The 16643-nt window shown below is 39.0% G+C and overlaps 1 protein-coding gene across 1 annotated transcript in view; it reads right to left on the reverse strand.

Moving 5' to 3' along the window:
- Positions 1–2325: 2325 nt before the first annotated feature.
- The window catches only part of IFI44 (interferon induced protein 44), a 29285-nt gene continuing 14967 nt past the window's right edge, over positions 2326–16643 (reverse strand). Inside the window, 2 exon segments of the mRNA XM_052638013.1 lie at positions 2326–2370; positions 2372–2412. Coding sequence (XP_052493973.1) covers positions 2326–2370; positions 2372–2412 — 86 coding nt within the window.

A 16643-nucleotide genomic window follows, 5' to 3' on the forward strand; every position in this document is an offset into this window, starting at 1 on the left:
TTTATACAAAAGCTACTAGAACTAAAAATACATTTACCAAGATCACAGGACATAGTCAATAATATAAAGATCAATTTTATTGCTGTAATAATCACAATTAAAAATATTAAAGTAAAATTAGAAACTATCATCATTTACTAAAACATCAAGATATGAAACAGGAGTAAATTTAGCAAAAAAAAGGAGGGGCCCAAATTTGTACAATGAAAACTACAATATATTGCAAAATTAAAGCACATATAAATAGATATACTGTGATATTAACAAAATATTGGCTTTTGTTTTACTGTTTTATCTTTGACATATTTGGAAATTAATTTGATGATGAAGTATGTAAGATACTTTGATGAATTCATCTAGGAATGGGGTTTTATTTGTGGATAGGTTTACTTTTCAAAATTTAAATGTTTAATAGCTTAATTAAGAATTTAGTTAGGCAGACAGGGCAAATCACCCCTTCCTCCACCTTTATATCCTATTGAAACCCTCAACAGATTGAAAGATGACAACCCATATTGGGGAGGGCAATGCACCTCATTCAGTTTATCAATTCAAATGCCAGTCTCTTCTGGAAATAGCCACAGACTTAACCATAAATAATGCCTAATTGCCCAGGTGGCACAGTCGTTAAGAATCTGCCTGCCATTGCGGTATATGCAAGAGGACATGGGCTCAATCCCTGGGTTGGTAAGATCCCCTGGAGATGGAAATGGCAACCCACTGCAAAACTCTTGCCTGGAAAATGCCATGAACAGAGGGGGTCGCAAGGAGTTGGACATGACTGAGCACACACACAAGCACACACAGAGAGACATCCAGACATTCCATGATAAGGTCAGGTCATAAGATAAACTATCATATAGGATATACCACATAAAACACAATTTGTCCACTCGTCAGCTGAGGGGTTTTACTATTATAAACAATGTTGCAATAAACATGAATTTACAAGTCTTTGTATGGACGTATGTTTTCATTTCCATTAGATAAATACCTAGAATGGAATTGCTGTATCAGATCATAAAATATGTTTAATTTCATAAGAAGGGGCTTCCCTGTTGGCTCAGAAGGTGAAGAATCTGCCTGCAACGTACAAGACCCGGGTTTGATCCTTGGGTTCAGAAGATCCCCAGGAAGAGGAAATGGCAACCCACTCCAGTATTCTTGCCTGGAGAATTCCATGGACAGAGAAGCCTGATAGACTTCAGTTCATGGGATCACAAAGAGTTGGACATGACTAAGCAACTTACACTTACTTACTTACACCATATTATCTTCCTAAGTTAATGTGCTATTTTGAATTTCCATATCAAGGTATGATAGTTTCAGTTGCTTCACATCTTTTGTGAGAAGTATTGTCCATCTTCTTGACTTGAGCCGTTCAGATGAGTGTATAGGGATATCTCACCAACATTTTCATTTGGATCTTCTTGATGACTACTGATGTTGATCATCCTCTGTGATTATTGGCCATTTTTGTGAAATATGCCACACTTTTTGCCTTTTTAAAAAATTTTTCTTCTCTTTGAGTAAGAGTCCTTTATATATTCTGGATAAAGTCTTTGTTTACTTTCCTGATATCAGCACTTTATTGATATAGTTTCATTTTTTCCCTCTCAGTGCTTTTCTTAACAAGGTGCTTCGAAGAGAAAACGTTTTTAATTTTGATCTAATCAATTTTTAATTTTTTTCTTTTATGTGGCTTTTAGAGTCTATTAAGAAATCTGCCTTGCTCAATGTCATGAAGATTTTGTCTTAAAGCTTTCTTCTAGAAATTTAATAATTTTAGCTCTAACAATTAATTTTGTAACTCATTTTGAGTTAATGTTTGCATATGGGGTGAGGTCAGGGTTAGAGTTTCTTTTCCCCATTCGTTTATTTATCCATGTGTTCTTGCATAGGTTTTTAAAAGGCTATCTTTTCCCATTAAATAATTTTGGAACTTTGATTGGAAAATCAACTGAACATTTAAGTGTGAGTGCCCTTTATGATGCATTTTCATAGCTCCTGCAAAGAAACACCACATTAGAACAGTGGGTCACCCATTTGAGCCAAGGTGGAAACACTCAAGGATTCCCAGGTAGCTGAAGGGTAAAGAATCCACCTTCTACTGCAGGAGACACAAGAGACATGGGCTCAAGCCCTGGGTTGGGAAGATCCCCTGGAGAAAGAAAAGGCAACCCACCCCAGCATTCTTACTGAGAAAATCCCATGGACAGAAAAGCCTGGTGGGCTATAGTCTTTGGGGTCACAAAGAGCCAGACACAGCTGAGTGAGCACACATGCACACAAATCCTCTTAATGATTCATTTTTAGGAAGAACTCTCAGGCAGTTTTTGTTGATGACATATAGTGCCAAGATCCTACCTGATTCTCCACTGTTTGCATATTCATGTACTTCTTGGCAGGCACCTGAGACAACAAAGTGAACAAAGTTTTTATTCAGATGCTTCAAACTTAGTTTTACTGTGTGCTGATGACTTTCCTTATCTTTGATTTTGGCGAGGGTATTTGATTACCCTTTAAAAATCACTGCAGATGGTGACTGCAGCCATGAAATTAAAAGACGCTTACTCCTTGGAAGAAAAGTTATGACCAACCTAGATAATATATTCAAAAGCAGAGACATTACTTTGCCAACTAAGGTCCGTCTAGTCAAGGCTATGGTTTCTCCAGTAGTCATGTATGGATGTGAGAGTTGAACTGTGAAGAAGGCTGAGTGCCGAAGAATTGATGCTTTTGAACTGTGGTGTTGGAGAAGACTCTTGAGAGTCCCTTGGACTGCAAGGAGATCCAACCAGTCCATTCTGAAGGAGATCAGCTCTGGGATTTCTTTGGAAGGAATGATGCTAAAGCTGAAACTCCAGTACTTTGGCTACCTCATGTGAAGAGTTGACTCATTGGAAAAGACTCTGATGCTGGGAGGGATTGGGGGCAGGAAGAGAAGGGGACGACAGAGGATGAGATGGCTGGATGGCATCACTGCCACGATGGACGTGAGTCTGAGTGAACTCCGGGAGTTGGTGATGGACAGGGAGGCCTGGCATGCTGCGATTCATGGGATCGCAAAGAGTCGAACATGACTGAGTGACTGAACTGAACTTAAGTGTCAGGAAGCACCTGGAGTAACAGGGAAATTTGACCTTGGAGTACAGAACGAAGCAGGGCAAAGGCTAACAGAGTTCTGCCAAGAGAAAGCACTGGTCATAGCAAACACCCTCTTCCAACAACACAGAAGAGTCTACATATGGACATCACCAGATGGTCAACACTGAAATCAGACTGATTATACCCTTTGCAGCCAAAGATGGAGAAGCTATATACAGTCAGCAAAAACAAGACCAGGAGCGGACTGTGGCTCGGATCATGAGCTCCTTATTGCCAAATTCAGATTTAAATTGAAGAAAGTGGGGCAAACCACTGGACCATTCAGGTATGACCTAAATCAAATCCCTTATGATTATACAGTGGAAGTGAGAAATAGATTTAAGGGACTAGATCTGATAGCCTGATGAACTATGGATGGAGTTTCATGACATTGTACAGGAGGCAGGGAAGCAAGACCATCTCCCAAAAAAAGAAATGCAAAAAAGCAAAATGGCTCTCTGTGAGGCCTTACAAATAGCTGTGAAAAGAAGAGGAGCGAAAAGCAAAGGAGAAAAGGAAAGATATACCCATTTGAATGCAGAGTTCCAAAGAAGAGCAAGTAGAGATAAGAAAGGCTTCCTCAGCGATCAATGCAAAGAAATAGAGGAAAAGAACAGAATGGGAAAGACTAGAGATCTCTTCAAGAAAATTAGACATACCAAGGTAACATTTCATGCAAAGATGGGCTCAATAAAGGACAGAAATGGTATGGACCTAACAGAAGCAGAAGATATTAAGAAGAGGTGGGAAGAATACACAGAAGAACTGTACAAAAAAGATCTTCACAACCCAGATAATCATGAAGGTGTGATCACTCACACTCACCTAGAGCTGGGCATCCTGGAATGTGAAGTCAGGTGGGTCTTAGGAAGCATCACTGTGAACAAAGCTAGTGGAGGCAACGGAATTCCAGTTGAGCTGTTTCAAATCCTGAAAGATGATGCTGTGAAAGTGCTGTACTCAATATGCCAGCAAATTTGGAAAACTCAGCAGTGGCCACAGGACTGGAAAAGGTCAGTTTTCATTTCAATCTCAAAGAAAGGCAATGCCAAAGAATGCTCAAACTACTGCACAATTGTACTCATTTCACATGCTAGTAAAGTAATGTTCAAAATTCTCCAAGCCAGGCTTCAGCAATATGTGAACCGTGAACTTCCAGATGTTCAAGATGGTTTTAGAAAATGCAGAGGAACCAGAGATCAAATTGCCAACATCTGCTGGATCATGGAAAAAGCAAGAGAGTTCCAGAAAAACATCTATTTCTTCTTTATTGACTATGCCAAAACATTTGACTGTGTGGATCACAATAAACTGTGGAAAATTCTGAAAGAGATGGAAATACCAGACCACCTGACCTGCCTCTTGAAAAACCTGAATGCAGGTCAGGAAGCGACAGTTAGAACTGGACATGGAACAGACTGGTTCCAAATAGGAAAAGGAGTGAGTCAAGGCTGTATATTGTCACCCTGCTTATTTAACTTCTATGCAGAGTACATCATGAGAAACACTGGGCTGGAAGAAGCACAAGCTGGAATCAAGATTGCTGGGAGAAATATCAATAACCTCAGATATGCAGATGACACCACCCTTATGGCAGAAAGTGAAGAAGAATTAAAGAGCCTCTTGATGAAAGTGAAAGCGGAGAGTGAAAAAGTTGGCTTAAAGCTCAACATTCAAAAAACTAAGATCATGGCATCTGGTCCCATCACTTCATGGCAAGTAGATGGGGAAACAGTGGCAACAGTGGCTGACTTTATTTTTCTGGGTCCCAAAATCACTGCAGATGGTGACTGCAGCCATGAAATTAAAAGACACTTGCTCCTTGGATGGAAAGTTATGACCAACCTAGATTAGCATATCCAAAAGCAGAAACATTATTTTGCCAACAAAGGTCTTTCTGATCAAGAATATGGTTTTTCCAGTATGGATGTATGTCATGTATGGATGTGAGAGTTGGACTATAAAGAAAGCTGAGCACAGAAGAATTGATGCTTTTGAACTGTGGTGTTGGAGAAGACTCTTGAGAGTCCCTTGGCTTGCAAGGAGATCCAACCAGTCCATCCTAAAGATCAGTCCTGGTTGTTTATTGAAGAGACTGATGTTGAAGCTGAAACTCCAATACTTTGGCCACCTGATACAGAGAACTGACTCATTTGAAAAGACCCTGAAGACGATTGAGGGCAGGAGGAGAAGGGGAAAACAGAGGATTAGATGGTTGGATGGCATCACTGACACAATGGACATGGGTTTGGGTGGACTGAGTTGGTGATGGACAGGGAGGCCTAGCATACTGCAGTTCATAGGGTCGCAAAGAGTCGGACACGACTGAGAGACTGAACTGAACTGAAGTATCATATAAATTAATGTGATGATTCAAAGAGTGAATGGGTTACAGTTAGCCCTTGTGAGTTTTTGCTTCATAACCCTGTGCATGCGTGCATGCTTAGTTGCTTCAGTTGTGTCCAACTCTTTGCAACCCCATGGACTGTAACTTGCCAGGCTCTTCTGTCCATGGAATTTTCCAGGCAAGAATACTGGAGTGGGTTGCCATGCCCTTCTCCAGGAGATCTTCCCAATCCAGGGGTTGAACCCATCTTCCACAGCTCCTGCACTAGTGGCAGATTCTTTACCCATTGAGCCACCTGGAAAGCCTCTTAATCCCGTATATTATTCTAAATTTCTGCAATAACTGACATTAAGGGGAAACAGCAATAATAAATGTTTTACAGGGAAAATAAAATGTATTGTGGCTTTATGACTGATACTGGCTCTAATGCAACCAATTCATCTTGTGACTAACAGCAACAAAGAGAAAACATGAAATGAGCAGCTGAACAGAGGGACCCAGCCAACATACTGATCAGCGATCCAGGTGGGAGCTTCCAGAGACCTGGGAGATCATTCCTTCTAAGCGCAGTCAGATTCTCAGTTTCCTCAGTTCTCTCTCCCACTGCTCTGCCTTTTTCTCACTCTCCCCATGGACTGTCATTATCCTCTCCGCCCCCTTCCCAGCTCTCATTGCCAATTATGAACTTATCTCTTTTTAGTCACGGACTTAACCTGGTTGAAGTAATGAAGATATTCTCACTTCTCTGGACATACAGTGTTGTCATTTGAGCCCATAAATGAGAAACTGGAACCGATTACAGATATTTGGTGCATCATGTGGTAATCTTAAATGATGTATGAAAATGGTATAAACATGGATCGATTTTTATAACCTACTTTGATTCTACTTGGCTGCAAATGGTGATAAAACTTGTTTTGAATAGAAAACTATGAAAAGGTGAGAGAAAAGTCACAGAAAAAGAGTTTGAAACTTATAGGGGCCAATGTCCTTATTTAAAGATTTCTCCCACCACTCGTACAGCGAAGATACTTTCAAAATCAAGTTTAATTGCTTAGAACTTCATGTGTCAGAGGGATATACTTTATAGAGTTTTAACTGCCTGTCCCATATATGCAAATATTTACATCAGGATTTTTATCATTATAATATCATAGAATTTCAGACCTGGAAAAGGGCTTAGAATTAATCTTGCGAAGTCCAAGCTCTTAACTTTACAAATGAAAAACCTAAGTCTTACAGAAGTAAAGAAATTAAACTCAAATCTTAGAGCTACTTAACCACAAAGCAAAATGTTGACTGTATGCTTCCAGAGTCCCGTTTTAATGCTACACTCCCCAAACTCTAGAATCGGGGAAAATATGGTACACAATGGGGATTCTCATGAATAATAATCATGAAGGTTGGAAGGAATCAATTTTCTTGAATACAGCTAAGAGCCCATTCTTTTAACACAATTTACATGATTTTCAGGATAAGCATGCTTTCCGTGCTTATGGAATGCAAAGAAAATGTAGCCCAGATGACTGCTAAGTTTTAAAAGCAAAATATGCATGGAGAAGGAGCAAAATTAGAACAGTAAAGGAGTAGATCTAAAAAACTCATAGCTTGAGACTTGAAGAATATCTCAAGTTTGCAGAGACTACAAAATATTTGCAAGCTTCTAGATATTGAGATCTTGGAATGACTGAGAATGATACGTTGAAATGCATGTTTTTGGCATTGCTATGATGCAGTTAAATTGTGTCATTTTAAATCAAGAGCCCTCCATAGCCCCAGTCCACATCCCTGAAAAGAACTGCCTCGCCATCTAGCTATCGTTGTGCCTAAACTTTGTGCAGAGTGACCCTTCTCGAGACACTTGCATAGCTCACAGTACATAGATATTCAATAAAGAATGGTGTTAAGCAGGTGAACTTATCTCCTTCCGCAGTGCTGGGAAAGTTGTTATCTGATGCACTGGAAAATATGTGGTTTGACATACAGATACAGCAGATACTGACCAAGCCTCACATTTGTGTTAATAAGTCATAACCACTGGTAAAGGAAAAGCATCTCACCCTCTGCAGGCTTATCTTGAAAAAGAGGTAGAAACCTTTCTGTCTTTAGGAGAAAATGATCTTTCAAAAGAAACTCAATGTACTTTTCTCCTCTAAGCAAATTAGAATCATGCTAGGATAGTGAATTCTCCAGAGAAAGTGAAGACAAAATCTTGACATCCATTGCAGTTTGAAATTCTCCATGCCTCAGGAAGAAAGTCCTTTTCCTCCCATTTCTGAGTTAACAAAAGTCCTCCCTGGTGTCTAGAGAGAGAGACTATATACTGGGGTCCTTGAGCTGTTAGTAGAGGTAAGACCATATTAGGCAATGTTTTCACACTAATTTGAGCACTAAAGGAAGTGTTGAGCCCATGGGGACTTTTCATCAAGCAATAGCCAAATTTGTTTTCAATATTGAGAGAAAAGGACCCACACGTGAAACACTTAGTGTGTTAGTTGTTCAGTCATGTCTGACTCTTTGCGACCCCATGGACAGTATCCCACCAGGCTTCTCTGTCCCTGGAATTCTCCAGGCAAGAATACTGGAGCAGGTTGCCATTCCCTTCTCCAGAGGATCTTCCTGATCCAAAGACAGAACCCAGGTCTCCTGAATTGTAGGCAGATTCTTTACCATCTGAGCTACCAGGGAAGCCCTACTGTAAGGCAAAAATTACTGCTGCAACAGAAGCATAAGCAAAGATAAAGAACCAATAGAATTTTAATATTTAACTGACAGTATGAGAAATGTTTTTAAATGGTGTGGTATACCAGTTGGACTTTGAACAATTGGTTACATTTTAATAGGACAAAAAGCATAGAGATTTTGTTGTGTGCTGCTGGAATAGTGGTAAAGGCATGAATATGCATCCTGTGTTTAGGAATAACCAGAAAACCAGAGATAGGAATGTAATTTGTGGGAAAGAAAAGAAGTTAGAGAAGGGTCAGCTGCACTTCTGCCTCCAGATCTGTTCCTCAGGCTTGCATCCCATTCCACTCCACTTCGCAGACAAGCCCATTCCTACAGACTGTTTCATCCAGGCTTCCACCTCATCTGATTTATGGCTGAGTTTGGCCAGTGGGAGTTACCAGCTAGAGACTAGAAGGTGGTTTGTAGTGCAGAGATGGGGGCTCTGCCAGCCCCTTTCTTGCCCTTGGGTGTGACCTCCAGCAGCAACTAAGTCCTTCTTCTGGCTCCAGCTTCCACGGGACAGTCCACCCTGTGCAGTCTCACTTCTCATCAGGAAGCTCCCACTGTAGTTACAGTTTCCTCCAGAAAGCTTTGGCTTCTTGGTTCTGGTATCACCATCTCACCACGTTGTCCTCTCTGCCTATGTAGGGAGGCAGCAGCTTCCTCTTTCAACAGAAGGAAATCAGGATATGTCACCCCAAAATATGCCTCTCTGATATAAAACTTATTTTGAGGAATTAACAGAATATGAACACTTAGGTGACAATGATGAAGACACAAAAATATCTCCTATGGTTCTTGTCCTACAGTTATTAGATTTTCACATGAACATACACAACAGATAAGTTTATTAACTGTACAGCATGATGACCATTTACTGTTCATTAAGTGGAAGTAGATCATCATAAAGGTCTTCATGCTTGCCATCTCCGTGTTAAGTAGGCTGCAGAGGAGGGTTGGTCTCACTGTCTCAGGAGTGGCAGGGACCAAAGAGGGAGAGGAGGTGGAAACGGCAGCAGGAGGGGCAGGCACACTTAGTGTAACTATGGAAATATATCATAACTTCTGTCTGATTCCACTTTTCATTTCTCTCAAAATGTTTCTACACAGACTCAATCCTCCTACCATTCACTTCAGTGCCCAAAATCATAGAAGGGATCATCCATGTCATAAAAGAATGCAAAAGCAGTCTTGCAAAGTCAGAACCCTTCTGACTTTTGTCTAACGTTAGTTTTTTGTTTTTGTTTTTTTCTGGCACTGCTCCTTGTGCATCTTCTCCATTGTCTGGCACTGGTTCAGAAGCATTGTCATCTTCTGGTAATTCCTCTAGTGTGGTGTCTATTAGCTCTTGAATTTCTCCAAGATCCATAATCTGAAACCCTTCACAACCACCACCCTATCTTTTTTTGCCACATCCACAGTCTCTTTCATAATTTCCTTGGCGAGCTCTGTCATAAATCCTGAGAAGTCATGCACAACATCTGGAAACAATTTCCTCCACAGGAACTTATTGTTTCAGGCTTTATGGTTTTCGCAGGTATTTTTTACAATAATGATGGCATCTTTTGTGGTGTAATCTTCCAGACTCTCATAATGTTGTTTCCATCGAGGTTCTCTTCCACAGCATTGACAATCCTTTCCATAGAGTACTATGTGTAATGAGCTTTAAAGTCCCTAAGAGCCCTGATCTGGAATCTGAATCTGAGACACTGTGTTTGGGAGCAAGTAGACCACTCCAGCACCTGTGGTGCTGAACTCATGAGGTTCTGGGTGGCTAAGGACATTGTCCAATATCAAAAGATCTTTAAAAGACAGTGCCTTACGGGAGAAGTATTTCCTGATGTCAAGGACAAAGCATCAGTGGAAGCAATCCAGAAAAAGACTTCTCATTGTCTGGGACTTCTTGCTGTACAACCAGAAGACTAACAGCTGGTGTATATTCTTTCCTATCAAGGCTCAGATGTTAGCAGCTTTATAGATACAGGCAGTTCTGATCATAAACCCGACTGCATTTGCACAAAATGGGAGAGCTAGGCTATCCATTCCTGCCTTAAATCCTGGTGCTCATTTCCCTTCTGTATTAATAAATGTTAATAATCCCTGGAGATACTCTTTCCAGGAAATTGTCTGCTGCCTCTTGGTCAGTGGAAGTTGCCTCTCCTGTTATCTTGATATTTTTAAAGCCAACATCTTTCTAAAACTATCAAACCACCCTTCACTGTTAAATTCTACAGCTTTAGATCCTTTACCTTCCTTTGGCTTTCCATTGTCATATAATAACTTCGCTTTTTTTGAAACACATTAGTCTATAGATATGCCTGCACCCACATAAAAGCTGCATTTTCAATACAGGATTAAAAAGATATTTTGCAAAAAGTACTAAGTTTTCCTGCTTGCTAATGTAGATGCAGTTATACCTTCATGGATTTCCTTTTTGGGGTTTTTGTTGTTGTTGTTGTTGTTTTGTTTGTTTGTTTTTATAATGGTCCTTATGCTGGATTTGTTTATCTTGAAATGGCAGGCAACAGAAGCTGCAGACCTCCAGCCAGGGTACATATCCAGCAATTAAACTTCCTCTTGTAATACCGTCATGACTTTTCTCTGCTTCTTGGGAGCACTTCCAACCTCACTAGTGGCACTTCATATGGGTCCCATGGTGTTAGCCAAGGTTTATGGTATAGAACTAAACATGATGAAAACCACGCAAGAACTGAGAAAGAGCACTTTCTACTGTGATGCACAATTTACTGGAGAGAGGAAAAGCACATACGGAGATGATTAGCATCACACGGCACTTTACACAGACTCACAACACCTAAACTCACCTAAACCGCAACAGGAGTTGCCTGTACAGTAGTACAGTGTGTCTTGCAGCTAATTTTAGCTGTGATTTAATACTGCATTGTTACATTTTTTTACATTGTTTTTTACATTTCTCTCAGCTATGAATGGTGCCAAGTATGGTTTTTACATGTTTTAATGCATAAGTTTTGATAAATTTTAAGTTTTCATTATAGATTTGTACATATTTTATGACCATAAATGATAAAATAGGCTAGTATATTCATATATTTTATGCATTCATGACATACCTACTTTTTCTTCACTCTTTTTTTTTTTAATATTTCTAGGCTACATGGGGAGAAGGCAATGGCACCCCACTCCAGTACTGTTGCCTGGAAAATCCCATGGACGGAGGAGCCTGGTAGGCTGCAGTCCATGGGGTCTTGAAGAGTCAGACACAACTGAGCGACTTCACTTTCACTTTTCACTTTCACGCATTGGAGAAGGAAATGGCAACCTACTCCAGTGTTCTTGCCTGGAGAATCCCAGGGACAGGGGAGCCTGCTGGGTTGCCATCTATGGGGTCGCACAGAGTCAGACACGACTGAAGTGACTTAGCAGCAGCAGCAGCAGGCTACATGGATGGTTTATCGGTCATTTTTTCAAACCAGTGCAAGTCTCCAAAATTTTGTCCAATATATTTACTGAAAAAGATCTACTATCAGTGGGCCCATAGTTTAAACATGTGTTGCTCCAGAATCAGCTGTAGATTTTTTATGTTATTCTCAGCTAGGTTTTCAGGTATCAGGTTCACATCCACATAAGTCTTCATATGTTTTCTAATCACTTCATTTAATTCCTTCAAACATTACTGAACATCTATTATTCACAGAAACTGTACTAAGTGAACTGACCACAAAAAGCAGTGTGCCCATACATGACCATACAGCTAAATAACATATAGTGTGATAATACTTGAACAGTGCCTACAAAGAGTCAGCAGAATGCAAATGACAGAGAAATCAGTTCCTGATTGCCAGGTGGTAGAGAGGTATATGAGATGAAATACTACAGAAGGGAAACACGAATAGCATGCCTAGGCTTCCCTAGTGGCTCAGTGGTGAAGAATCTGCCTGCCAGAGACATGGGTTCAATCCCTGCATCTAGAAGATCCTCTGGAGAAGGAAATGGCACCCCCGCTCCAGTATTCTTGCCTGGGAAATCCCATGGATGGAGGAACCTGGCAGACTACAGTTCCTGGGGTCACAAAAGAGTTGGACATGACTTAGCAACTAAACAGCAACAGCAACAACATTTACTGTCTACTGTGTTTCTGACACTTCAAAAAGTACTTTAAGTATACTTTTATTTAATCCTCAAAACAATTCTCTGAGGTAGGTACTATAATTATTCCCATTTGCCAGATGAGAAGACAAGGTACATAGAAATTAAATAACTTCCCCAAAGTAGAAACAATCACATGGAGATGGGCAATGCATAAAACAGTTAGGAAGAGGAAGTCACTCAGTGGAGCACTTGTTTTAGTGTTTGAGATCAAGTATGTCCAGATTAGGAAAAATATCCTAAGAAGTTTGGACATAATGCTGTGTAGGCAAAGGAATTCATCATAAATCTCTGAAAGAAGCATTGGTAGGGAACCAGCGCACATCGTCATGTTTTTGGAGCACTGTGCTATTTTAACTAATTTGCAGACTCTTCTTTCATATGGAATAATATTAAATCGAATATAAATGCACATTGAAGGAACATGAGTCTTGAAGCATAATGTTTCTTCTGTTCTACATGAATGTAATTTGCCTGCACAAATTAACTCATGTGAAAGTGGGTTCGAACCTCATTATCCAAAAGTAATGAATGTCATTGGGAATAACATTGTTTTAAAGCAAAAGACAAAAGTTCCCATTATATGTGTTTATTGATCACCATAGGCCTTGAGCATTATACATTCAAATTTATATTTAAATATGCTAAAATAGGATATGTTAATAATACCTTAGTTTGCAAACATGCATAAACAATGTCTGATATAATGACAGGAATAAAAAAATTCTAGCACAGAACACAGCATTTCCAAAAGCTGTCATATATTCAACACCAGGAGAAAATCATCTTCCATTCAATAATGAACACCTTTAACAAAATTATATGTTAAATTTTTTTTCTGCTCTGATGGTTTTCCTTTAAAAAAAACAAAATTAGAAGCCTTAGTTTTTATTTGAGCTTCCAAATTCAACCTTCACCGTTTTCTCCATTTAGAGCATTGACCACTAGGGGGCAGAAATGACCCAATCATTTAGTTTGTTTCTGTTGACTGTTTCAGATTTTGAATCCGAGACGTATGCTCCTAAAGCAGTATGCTCCTAAAGCTAAAGGTGTATCTTCTTTAAACTGCATATCAAACAAACAAACAAAAAGAAAGAAAGAAAATTCAATTTAAGTCTCTTTCATTTTTTATGAGTTACCAAGTCCAAATCTTATGCTTGTTTTCAACTACAATAAAATTAAATTTACAATAGAGAGATTGATAGTTGATTATTGGTCTGTTGTAATATAAGACTAGCAATGTCCTTCCGTATCTGGGTTTATGTTTCTAAGTGCCTACACTAATGATTAATATAGTTATGAATATCACCTAATTCACATATATTATTAATTACATATATACATATTATACATTATACATATTAATGTAGTGTATATTATCTATGTATGTGCATATATTATCTAATTACATATATTATCTAATGATTTAGTTATGTATATTATCTAATTTAGTGTTTATGACATATCTATGTAAGATGGGAAATTAAAGATTTTTTAAAAGATTGCAAATTATGTGGAATAATAGGGATTTAGATCCAGTTCTGCATAATTCCAAAAGTTTTCTATGATATTAATTTTTTTCTGTGTTGGTATGGAATATACAATACATGCAGGAAAGTACATTAAATACAAATATTCAACTTAAAAATGATATAAAGCAAATATCCATTTCACCACCATTCTGATCGAAACAAAGGACACTTATAGCTCCTGCAGAAGCACCAGGTGGCTACTCACTCTTCACAAACCCCCTCCACCTTGGGAGGTAAAGAAATAAAATAGTCTACCTGATTTGTGTATGTTTTTGCCTGTCCAGACCAGCTCGACAAGCAGGGTTTCCAAAAGCGTGAGAGAATGAGAAACAAGACACAAAAATTCAGAGAAAAGCGAGGATCAGGGGACCAGCACCGCTCCAAGGTGAAGGTGCCAAAACCGAATCCAAGCCAGCTTTATTATGCCTTCAGCCGTGAATGAAAGAATATGCGGGGAGTTAAACTATAACTCATGCGGCCTTCAGGGACAAAGAAGAAAATGATCATTAACCATTGAATAATTAAGAAACAGTAACCAATAGCAAATCAGTAACTAAGACTGATATTCGTATCTATAGATTTTTCACCAGATATGTAGAACATGTGATTCTGAGAAGCCAGTTGAGAAACAGTCTGGGGTCGCAGGATCATATCTTGTTTTCAAGATTATGAACTGTTCCCTCTGGACTTGTTCCAAGAGTCTCATGCCTTATAGCATCCAGTTTATCAATAATTACAAATTTATTTTGTGGCCCTTGCCAGGGCCTGCTTTTCTTTTATTCTTCCTGTCTCCTACACTTGCCTGTAAAAATATTTCCTTCTTTTTATTGCTGAGTAGTATTCATCTTTTTACTTATTCACCTGTCAAGAGGCTTTTGGATTGTTTCCAATGAGGTTGAGGATACATAGACAGACCCAATGAGCTAGCAATTTCTCAGTTATACATCTTAGGGACGCTTTTTATATGTGCCTCAAAAGATGTGTATAAGAATCTTTGTAGTAGCATTATTCATAACAGGCCCAAATTGGAGATAATCCCCAGGCCTATGAATAGTATTAACAGAACAGATAATAAATTGCAGTATATTACATACAGCCCCTCTCCACCTTGAAATATCATCACCATCTTCATTTTTATGACCATCATCATTTTTAAGCTTATCATTCCCTTTGTTTTACTTAGAACTTCTGTGAGATTTATATAAATCTATTCATCATGTATAGATTCATTCATATCTTTCTCCTTTTGGTCAATAGTATATTTTTAATATTTATTGATACTATTGTATATAGTTATAGCTCTTTAATTTTCATTGCTACATGAAATGAAATCTCTATATAATATTAATTTGCTACATCCTTGAAGAAGTGTTCAGATATTCAAACAAAAATGGCTTTAGGTTAAAGAATACAACATTAATAGGGACACAAAGAGAATCAAGCACTTTAGAAATAACATAAGAAGGCAAAAATTAAGACAATATGGGTGAAGGTCAGAAGATGTTGACAAGTTGTATTAGAATAATCTTTTCCAAAATCACACACATATACCACACACACACGTATGCACACACTCGTTAGACTTCAGTTTTACAAGAAGAAACTTTAATTTTTCACAGATACAGTACATAATTTTTAAAGAAATTATTAGTCTTTTATATAATTAATGACTTAAATTGTGCTGTTCCTCTTTATAGGTATTATGATTTTGTATGTAATTTCATTCTAGATTTAGATAAAATATCCCCCTCGGGTTCAACTGCTTCCTTTTTTCCCGTGTTTTCTCATTTCACACTTTTCACTTTTCTATGATGAAATTAAAAGCTTTAATATGCAACGTGCTCACTTATTTTCTTTATTCACATTTGATCATTTCTTTCTTCTGATCTCTGAGTAAAGGAAAACAACATATTCTTAATGGGTTATCCAGGGAAAAGCACGGAGAAGGCAATGGCACCCCACTCCAGTACTCTTGCCTGGAAAATCCCATGGGTGGAGGAGCCTGGTAGGCTGCAGTCCATGGGGTCGCTAACAGTCGGACACGACTGAATGACTTCACTTTCACTTTTCACTTTCCTGCATTGGAGAAGGAAATGGCAACCCACTCCAGTATTCTTGCCTGGAGAATCCCAGGGACGGCGAAGCCTGGTGGGCTGCCGTCTATAAGGTTGCACAGAGTCATACACGACTGAAGCAACTTAGCAGCAGCAAGGAAAACCAACCAGTAGGAAGAAGAAATATTGGGCTATAGAAATATTGGGCTAAGCCAACCCTAACTTTGGGAGTGCATGCCCCACGAGGAAGAGAAGGAATGGAAAAACCAAGATGGCAGAGTCAGAACTGCAAACGTAGTAATGTGACAGTTTCCCAGGGGTTTGCAAGCGAGAGAGCCAGAGATAATATGATACTCTGATTTCCCACAAACTGAAATAAGTTTTGAGTTTAGGTTAACACTCCTGCCTTATCTTTGATTGGAACAGTACAGCATGTATTATACACAGGTTGATAATAGGAAATACACATAATACTAAAATCTGAAGTCATAAACAGGAAAAGCACCCACCTCTACCCAGAACTGATTACACTGCATTAAGTCAGGCTCTGATAAGGGAAAGCCACTGAAAAGTCAAGTCAAAAAACGGGCATAAGGATAAAGCTCCAAGGAAGGACCAATAATCAAAGATCCCATCTGATCAGAAACAATGCTGAGTCAATCCATTTCTGAGTCCCAGGCAGCAAAGCCCATTTTGACAAAAGAGAAC

This window comes from Budorcas taxicolor, chromosome 3, assembly GCF_023091745.1.
Source record: "Budorcas taxicolor isolate Tak-1 chromosome 3, Takin1.1, whole genome shotgun sequence".
NCBI classification, from domain to species: Eukaryota; Metazoa; Chordata; class Mammalia; order Artiodactyla; family Bovidae; genus Budorcas; species Budorcas taxicolor.